General features: G+C 40.6%; 1 protein-coding gene across 1 annotated transcript in view; it reads left to right on the forward strand.

Moving 5' to 3' along the window:
* The first annotated feature begins 1,381 nt into the window (after positions 1-1,381).
* The window catches only part of LOC121874850 (RYamide receptor-like), a 76,341-nt gene continuing 67,722 nt past the window's right edge, over positions 1,382-10,000 (forward strand). The window contains exon 1 of the mRNA XM_042379137.1: positions 1,382-4,565. Within this exon, the coding sequence (XP_042235071.1) occupies positions 3,687-4,565 (879 nt within the window). The 5' untranslated portion in view covers positions 1,382-3,686. The remainder of the gene's footprint in view (positions 4,566-10,000) is intronic.

A 10,000-nucleotide genomic window follows, 5' to 3' on the forward strand; every position in this document is an offset into this window, starting at 1 on the left:
CTCTCTCTCTCTCTCTCTCTCTCTCTCTCTCTCTCTCTCTCTCTCTCTCTCTCTCTCTCTCTCTCTCTCTCTCTCTCTCTCTCTCTCTCTCTTAACTCTCTCTTGTTTCTCTCTGTTTTCTTCGCTCTTCCTCCCTCTCTCTCTCTCTCTCTCTCTCTCTCTCTCTCTCTCTCTCTCTCTCTCTCTCTCTCTTGCTAAATGTGGGTGGGGCGAGGGAGAAAAAAAAGACAATAAAATATTAATAACTTAATGAGGTGATAACGATAAGTTAAGGATAAAGTAAATATATTCCACTCAAGATAAGAAGATCCTCCTCGTAAACATCTCAACCCACTCACTTCCCTCTCAACCCACCACTCTGTTTCATCTCGACCCACACTTCCTTCCCTCTCAACACACTCCCCCTTCCCTCTCAACCTACTTTACCTTTCCTCTCTACACACTCCCCCTTCCCTCTCGACCCACTCTTTCTTCCCTCTCAACACACTCTTTCTTCCCTCTCATCCCACTCTTTCTTCCCTCTCAACACACTCTCTTTCCGTCTCAACCCACTCTCTTTCCCTTTCAACTCACTCTCTTTCCCTCTCAACCCACTCTCTTTCCCTCTCAGCCCACTCTTTCTTCCCACTCAACCCACTCTTTCTTCCCTCTCAACCCACTTCTCCCTTTCCCTCTCAACCCACTTTCTCTCCCTCTCAACTCACTTCTCCCTCCTCTCTCTCAACCCACTCTCTTTCCCCTCTGAGCTCCACTCTTTTCTTCCCCACTCAACCCACTTTTCTTTTCCTCTCAGCTCCACTTCCTTCCCTTCTCGACCCATTAATTTCTTTCTTCCCTCTCAACACACTCTCTTTCCGTCTCAACCCACTCTCTTTCCCTTTCAACTCACTCTCTTTCCCTCTCAACCCACTCTCTTTCCCTCTCAGCCCACTCTTTCTTCCCACTCAACCCACTCTTTCTTTCCTCTCAACCCACTCTCCCTTCCCTCTCAACCCACTCTCTCTCCCTCTCAACCCACACTCTCTCTCCCTCTCAACGCACTCTCTTTCACCTCTCAACCAACTTTCTCATACCTCTCTATATATTCTCCCGTTCTTCTGACCCAATTCTCCTATCCCTCTCACCCCACTCTATCCTTCTCATCCCACACTTCCGTCCCTCTTCCTTATCTCACTTTCCAGTTATCTTCATCCCAACGGCAGACGGGAGAGAGAGAGAGGAGGGGAGGGGTAAGGAAGAATAAAAGAGAGGTGTGTGGGATAGGAAATGGGAGGGAGGTACGGAAGGAGTGGGTAAGGAGAGAGGGGAGGTGGGGGGGAGAGAGTAGAGCTAGAGCGGGAGGAGAGACGAGCAGCCAGCGAGCCACAGTTTGGCCAGCGACGCCTAGGCTTCAACACGTAGCCCAGTTGTACAGCTCTCTCATACGCCCGTCGTGACTGGCCAAGTTCACCGCTTTCCTTCCCCCTCCTTCTCCTCCTCCTACATCCGGCCTGCTCGTCCTCCACCTGGCTTCGTCGTCCTTCATCCAGCTGTTCACCCTCAATCCGACCCAGTCAACCCTTCGTCGTCTACCATCTCATTTTAGATGTCCTTCGCCTAGCCAAGCTGTCCTTCTATCCTCTCCTTTTGAGCTTAAGTGATCACATCTTAGCTTAGTCGTCCTCCCGGTCTTGACGTTTCCACCGTCATATTAGTTTCTCACCTTAGCCAAGATAACGTCAACCTGGCCTAGTCATCTTCCACCCACATTAGCCGTCCCACATTTAGCGTATCGTCCTCCCCATCTGGGTTAGTCTTCCCTCTGCAGGCTTAGTCGCCCATCATCATTCTTCCACGACTGTTATTTGCTCCAATTTCCTCTGTTGAAACTGAGATTCCCAGACAGGTGGAACTGTTGCCTTGAATGCGAGCGAAAAAGTGAGATGACTAGAACACCTCAGACGTGAATGAAGTTTGGTGCGTCTTCTCAGCTGTGAAACTTCCAGGAGCATGTCACTGGTGTATCGACGTGGGACTTTTAACTTAGTTTCTCATAGCTGCGAGATGTGACACTGGTTTATCAGTACGTGGAACTGTCGTGACTTATTTTTATAGCATTTGTTTGACAGGGGGCATTAGGTATGGTTTAACAATGTAGATAACGGAGGGACTCGATTGGTTTTCTCCATCGAGGAAATATTGTGAACTGAAGACTCCTACAACAGGGTTTATTATTGATTGAATTTAGCTGACAATTTCCTGTAACCTGTTCGCACGCAATTGAAGAAATGTGCAGGTATGTATGTAAGTCACACTCACCTGCTATCACCAGTGGATTTATTATTAAGTAAATACCTGAAGATCCCAGTGCTGTGAATAGATTCATGATTGGAATTAAACATTTATGAAGCTACCCGTAAGCATGAAGTGTAATGAACTGAAAACTGTTTTCCGGCATCAAGTCTGAAATGAACAAGCATCCGCATTAACTAAATAGACTTAACATAAACAAATGCTCTATTTTGAAGAAAAAATATCTTAGTGTGGTAGGTGAAATATTCGTCAGCTAAAAGAAAATAATTATTAAAAGAGTAGGGGTGAAATAAAGTTTGGTTACTCCTTATACTCTAACACGGACAGAAAAAACCCACACAGCTTTATCACTATTTCTTTAATACATATTGTGAAAAAATATTTGATAAAAATTCATAACCTGCAACAACCTGAATATAAACATTTTATTGACACTTGTGGAGAGAACAACAAACCATCATAAAACCCAAAGATTAAACCAGTGATAAATTTAATAAAAAACGAAACCAGGTCTTACCGAAGCTGCTAAAGCAACAGGATTAATGCCTAACTAACTGCCTTTTGAAAACCATGATAGCCTGCACAAATATTAGTTAAGGAGATTTTAGACTAAGGAAAATAAAAAGCTAAAAAAAATGAAATACACAGCATAGTTAAGCTGGCCCTTATCTTATCACCTGCCAACAGACTCTCACTCGAGTGACCATACGTGCAGGCAGAGATAACAGGAGGAACTGTGATAAGGAGGCCAGGTGAGGCGCATTATACTACACGATAAGATTACTGATACGCTGGAACACATTGGAAAATAATAATGCTCAGTTTGGGCCTCAGGAGATCCCTGTTAGAGAGCGCCAACGCTTGGCAGAACAAATGTGAGTGAGGAGAGCTGAGACAATGAGAGTGTGAGGGTGAACCTGGCAGACACAGGAAGGTCAAGTGGGATAACAAAGACACAAAAAGGTTAAGAGGATCATTTGGACTTAAGGTGCATGACGAGAAAAGAAGGGGCATGAAATTGACAAGACCGGAAAGGTGAGAAGGACTCGTAGATGTTATGTGAAGCGGCAACTGACAGCGACAGAGCCGTGACGAGGACTGAAGACAGTGGACCATTGGTGTCGTGTGAAACATGAAGTCGTCATGACTGAGGTGGGGTACAGACACTACGGTCATGATACACTGAAGTCGTGACCGTAATTGTGTGAATGTTTGTCGTCCTTTGAGACACACAAGACCAGCGAAATATAATGAATAAAAAGATAATAAGTGATATAAAAACACAAGAGTGAACTTGGTGATAAAACTCTCTCCATAGAAAGACAAATTTCGACTAACTTTGGTGACGACGAAATTAAATTGTGGAAAGCTACGGTGGACGAAACAAATTCGATATGGCGACTCTGGACTATCGCATGAACAATTTTCTCGCGCTAGAGGAAGGCGCGAGGAACGAAAGTGATTACATTTTATACCTGTGTTCCCCTAATGACTCCACCTCCATACATTTAAAACTAGAATTTGCTTGTGACTATTGCAACGAGAGTGAAGTGGTAGTGTTGTGGGATAAAGGGGTGTGTGACTTCCCACCCACCCCGGGCTTCAACACTTCTATATATGTCTTCTACATAGCCATCCTCGTCTTCGCCGTGCTGGGAAATTCCATCGTCGTTTACGTTGTGTGTTCCTCGGCGAAGATGCGCACTGTGACCAACTATTTCATCGCTAATCTTGCTGTGGGTGATCTCTGGATGGCCATATTCTGCGTACCCTTCTCCTTCATGAGTACCTTGATATTAAAGTACTGGCCTTTTGGTGGCCATCTGTGTGTGGCTGTCAATTATCTACAGGCTGTGTCAGTCTTTGTCTCGGCTTACACCTTAGTAGCTATCAGTCTCGATCGCTACCTGGCCATCATCTACCCTCTAAGGCCTCGGATGACCAGGTTCCAGGCTAAGATGATCATCGCAATGGTGTGGATACTCTCCCTAGTTACCACTCTACCCGTGGCCATTTACTCCAAGCTCCTCACCCCGAACTTCAACTTCTACAAGCTGTTCAGTCGGCAGGTGTGCATGGAGGACTGGGGGGAGAGCCAAGCGGAAAACGAATCTCGCATGGCGTACAGTGTTGCCCTCATGTTGCTACAGTACTTCCTGCCGCTGGCCGTCCTCATCTTCACCTACTCCAGAATAGCCATGGTCGTCTGGGGGAAGAAGAACCTCGGTGAGACTCCCGCCAGGATGGACAGAATCGCCAGGAGCAAGAGAAAGGTAAGGTGTTACGCGAGGTTTCAAATCGGTGTCTCTGTCTCTTCTCAAATTCACCATAAGGCAAAATATTTATTTCAGATGAGGCAAATTCTAGTTCCTTGCATCTACTGTGGACTTTTACTTAACATATGGAATCCCAATCAAATACTCTTTATCTTACAAGAAAAAGTAGACTTAGTAAAATTAAAAAAAAATAACACGTGATAAACGAATGTAACTTGCCTGATACATAAGAGTTACGTTCCTATTAATTTTCCCCCGAGGAATGACTGCTATTACAGCCGCTATCTCAAAGTTAACTAACGTTTAAAGCTCCCGTCATATATCATCACTACTCCTGTCGCTCACTATCCATAAACACAATTACCTCAACACTAATAACAACATTTGAAAATAAAAGTTTACGTTGCGTGACCCACATAGTGAACGTCCCTGAACCACTTAATGAACCTTTGATACCATCGTAAAAGAAATTAAATCTCTTATGGTGTATTATATAAAAGCATTAAACCTGCCAGTGTAACGGGAGCTGATGTTGTCGTTACGGAAATCAGTATTACGAATTGTAGAAAAAAGTAGAATTGTAGAATATTAAAAAAAAAAAAAAAGATTAAACGTGGATATTTTGATATGATATTATGCGTGTAGGTTAGGTTGTAACTTTGAATGTTCCAAACCTCAACCTAAGCTAACACATCATCATAAAAGATAATAATGTCCGTTTCGTAATGACAAAAACAATGATTAAAGAAAAATCGTGTTTAGAGATACAGACTTAAATACAATACTAATTAAACACCAAGCAAATTAATACATTACCTGTATTTATTTTTAATTTATAGATATTCGTGATAATTGCACACCTAGACTGCTTGAATTATAATGTATATATGAGAGAGTTTATCCCCAGTTTGTGTGGTTCATTGTTTGTGTCTCGTAATTTACGTGCAGTATATCCTGGATTTGTAGTCAATTTTCGTGTATACTCTGTCAGTTACCGTGTCAAGTTACGGTATATATTATGTGTACTGTATCACTTTTACAGTATATATGAAGTTTCATCTTTGTTAAACAGTTTATCATAAATTTATTGTATTACGGTAAATTTATCATCTATTAAAATTTATTCACGCTGGCTTTAGAGTAGACTGATGAAAAACATAGTAAATAAAAGAAACAGTAAATAGGATAATTGGTCATATAATTCAATAAACATAATAAAATAAAAACTTGATAAACAGACAATAGGTAGAATACACGAGAGAATAAGGACTAAACATATATTTGTATTTATTACTCGGAAAAATTTAATTTTGCTCACTTGTATTTCAGAGATAGTAAGAAATTTCCAATAAATAGATTTCAGTGTGATTTGGCTGTAATACCCAGGAAATTACTCGAGAGAGAGAATTTCACCAACTTGTATCCTGACACAAAACTTGTCGTTCAACTCAATATTTTCAGATTTAGTGAGATACTTTCTACTGTGTTGTGTACTGTGAAGATTTATGAAAATATAAAATTCTCCAGAAGAAAAATTTCATTACGTAGAATATACAATTGAATAAATGAGTTGATAAGGTAGAGAAAACAATTGATAAAGTAGATCATAAGTAAGAATATGAATAAATGATAAGTGAATATAAATACTAAATGTGACGCATGTTAAGAGCTACAGAGGCTTGTTTAGTTCATCACGGATTAAAAAAAGGCCATGTTTTAACTAAGCAATAAGAGATGGGTATATATCATACATATTTACAGAAGGTGTTTGTTGTGACTGACACTGAAGGGTGATAGAGTTAGGTATCACTGTCTATGAAAACTCCAATAGAAATGAAGAAGCATGAGTGACATACAGTAAGACAGGAAACGAAGGCTTTGTCAATGAAAGAGTGAAAATTCTTATATCAAATTCTATCTAATAATGCTAAATAGAACTGTGGTGAATCACTCATCACAACGGGGCAGTAATCCTTCTGAAGGAGGGGTTGCAGAAGTGGCTGTGTGTATATGAAGTTTGGTGGAAGTAAAGTTTGTATGAGGCTGAAAGAGCAGATTTGGGTTCATCTTTTTCGTTCGATTCTTTTCTCTGGTGGAAACGTGATGATTGTTAGAGTGGCTGTTGTTGATAATGGTGAGAGCGGTGAAGTGAGGGGTATTAAGGCTGGTGAAGTGATGGGTATTAAGGCTGGTGAAGTGAGGGGTATTAAGGCTGGGGAAGTGAGGGGTATTAAGGCTGGTGAAGTGAGGGGTATTAAGGCTGGGGAAGTGAGGGGTATTAAGGCTGGTGAAGTGAGGGGTATTAAGTGCTGGTGAAGTGAGGGGGTAGTAAGGCTGGTGAAGTGAGGGTATTAAGGCTGGTGAAGTGAGGGGTGTTAAGAGGCTGGTGATGATGGGTATTAAGGCTGGTGAAGTGATGGGTATTAAGGCTGGTGGTGAGGAGGGGGTATTAAGGCTGGGGAAGTGAGGGGTATTAAGGCTGGTGAAAGTGAGGGTGAGTGGTGAAGTGGTGTTAAGGCTGGGGAAGTGAGGGGTATTAAGGCTGGTGAAGTGAGGGGTATTAAGGCTGGGGAAGTGAGGGGTATTAAGGCTGGTGAAGTGAGGGGTATTAAGGCTGGTGAAGTGAGGGGTATTAAGGCTGGGGAAGTGAGGGGTATTAAGGCTGGTGAAGTGAGGGGTATTAAGGATGGTGAAGTGAGGGGTATTAAGGCTGGTGAAGTGAGGGGTATTAAGGCTGGGGAAGTGAGGGGCTGGTGAAGTGAGTGAGGTGTATTAATGAAAGTGTAAGTGTATAATTAAGATAGAATAATTAACTGATAAGACATAATAATTATTAAAGATAAATTAGATGATTAATAGATCAGGATAATTGATTGTAAAGATAAAACAAGTAAAGGATAATTACCCTATTGGCGACTAATTAATTATAGGTAATGATATGTGAGTAATTTGTATTATTCAAGCGCTTCATATCTTATTTATATTTATCTTGTATCGTGTTGTATTTTATGTTTGGTTTATATTTTTATTTACACAATGCTCTGTATCTGCTACGCTAATCCGTTAATCATCGACATGCGGTAAATAGGGTAAACAATTTCATAAATATGTTAAAAAAAATACCAAATGCTTTTTTCGTTTTGTTTTAATATAAATTGTTGTCGTTCAAACGCATGACGCAAATGATGGTGAATTTAGAATACGGCTGCTTTTTTATATTTTATGTTTACTTAAAAAGTTTTTGTATGTATTCATGAATATTATTTTCATAAAGACGAGATCTTTCAAAGACGCTTTTTATTTAAAGGTAAAAAAAAAAAAAACTAGATTCACACAATTGCCACCAGCGGCCACAACGCCACCAGTGTCACCATAATCCAAACATGAACCGCAGAGACAAAGTTGACAAGTTATGTAGTAATGTCGATCTTTTCTCGCCTAAGACATCACCATTAGGTCACACTTACATACTAAGATTATCCTGACCTTAAGTGGTTCATAGATCAACGATGAAGTCTATCCAGTGAGCTCAGTCCTGCTCACACTCCTTCACACTGTTGAATATACCATCAACCTTCTGCTTTGAGGTTCCCAAGGCCCTTATCTGTTCTTTCTTCCATTCGGTTGCCATTCCATTACTGTAGCTCGAGTTTACTATGGGAAACAGGGGTAACTGTGTACATAGGTTATTTGTTTACTGTAGTCAGCCTTGGAGTGTTCATATCTTAGGGTATTTCCATGTTCCTATCCGGCTCACGGCTTAAAGGATCAAGTGAGGTGTTATCATGTTTATACCAGCCCGATGTATCCTTGTTTTATTATTATTATTATTATTATTATTATTATTATTATTATTATTATTATTTTTATTATTATTATTATTATTATTATTATTATTATTGTTATTATTGTTTTCATTGTTATTATTATTATTGTTATTGTTATTGTTATTGTTATTGTTATTGTTATTTTTATTACCGAAATTGAATCATAAAAGTAAAACTATTGAGTATGAAGACCAATCCAAATAATGTAGACGTTATTGTTATAATGTTATTACTGCGCTTCAACAACTTGGGTCTTTAAGCGCGTAACGAGGTTAATGAATACACTTGTCCATCAACAGTCAAATATTATGAGGACAGAATTCTCCAAACATTGACGTCTTAACAATGAAGAAGTTTCCTGCAAAATCCAAAACTTTTTTTCCGAAATTTTCCCAGTCGTCACTACTATTGACAAAAATAAAATAAAATGAGAGAGAAATGAGAAAGTGTCGTCAGCAGGAAAGTAATTGGTCAAGTTATCACATTTCATCCAGAGTTAAGTCTTCAGTATCAAGTCAGAGCGTCGTTTATACCTAAAGTGATCTTCCACACATTTGATTGATCTGTCATAGGTCTCCAGGGACACTCCAGAGACACTACTCACCCAGAAAAAAAAATCAAAGTTCGGATATCTGTTCTTTAAGAAACCTGAATAAACTTTGACCTTTTCTCCTTGACCAACCTCAACCAAGTAAAATATTTCCAGGGGTAACACTCAAGAGCAACTGTTAAGTGTGTAGGAGGTCGAGTATAGCATAGTACAATCTCCATGAGTCTCGACTTAGTGTTGTCCTGCCCCGGCCTCAACCTTCATGCTTGTTGTGGTCCGGCTTTTTTCAACCACACACACACTTTCATCCTTCATATAATCAACTGTTGAAGCTAAGTCCTCTATTAATTACCCTAACGAGTCTCTCTCTTTTTCTGAGACTTCTATCACCGTGTTAAATTTAGCGTTGATTAGTTGCATCTTTACGGTCGAGTGGTATCAAAAGGAGTTACCAGGGTGTAAAGTTAGGGTGGCTTTGTGTGTTGGGGGGAAGGGAAGGGCGTTGTATAGGGTATTGGGTGGGATTGAGTGAAGGGGAAGGATAGTGGGGGGGGGGCATTTTGGGTGTTGGGGTGTGGGGGGAGCGGGGAAGTAGAGTTATTAAGCTGTCAGTTAGTGAGAGGTTATGATGATTAATGTCCTACCGTCGTTCTCCTCTCTGGCCGATAAAGGATTGAGCTACTCTTTTTCCCGTTGATTGATGATTTGAGGGTGAGCTGCGGTGATTGGTGATGGAAGGAGGGTGGTTATTGGTGATTGAAGAGGTGTTTCGTGGCGATGGAAGAGGTAAGGAGTTTCGTAGTCAGTTTCTCCTCCTAAAAGAGTCAATGTTATTTTCTTTATTTAAGAAGATATAGGCGACATGGTGCACAGCTCGTGTGTTTCATGTTAACTACAGGGACCAGGACGCTGCCTTATTTGTCGATCACATGAAAGCCTTTGACATCATCACTGGAGTTGATTATTAATACATCTTTTCAAATGTTGGTTGCTCACTCAGGTATGTATATATGACAGGTGTTACTGAAAATGGAGAGGTTTTGTATTTTATTTTG

This window comes from Homarus americanus, unplaced genomic scaffold, assembly GCF_018991925.1.
Source record: "Homarus americanus isolate GMGI-L3 unplaced genomic scaffold, GMGI_Hamer_2.0 scaffold56009, whole genome shotgun sequence".
NCBI classification, from domain to species: Eukaryota; Metazoa; Arthropoda; class Malacostraca; order Decapoda; family Nephropidae; genus Homarus; species Homarus americanus.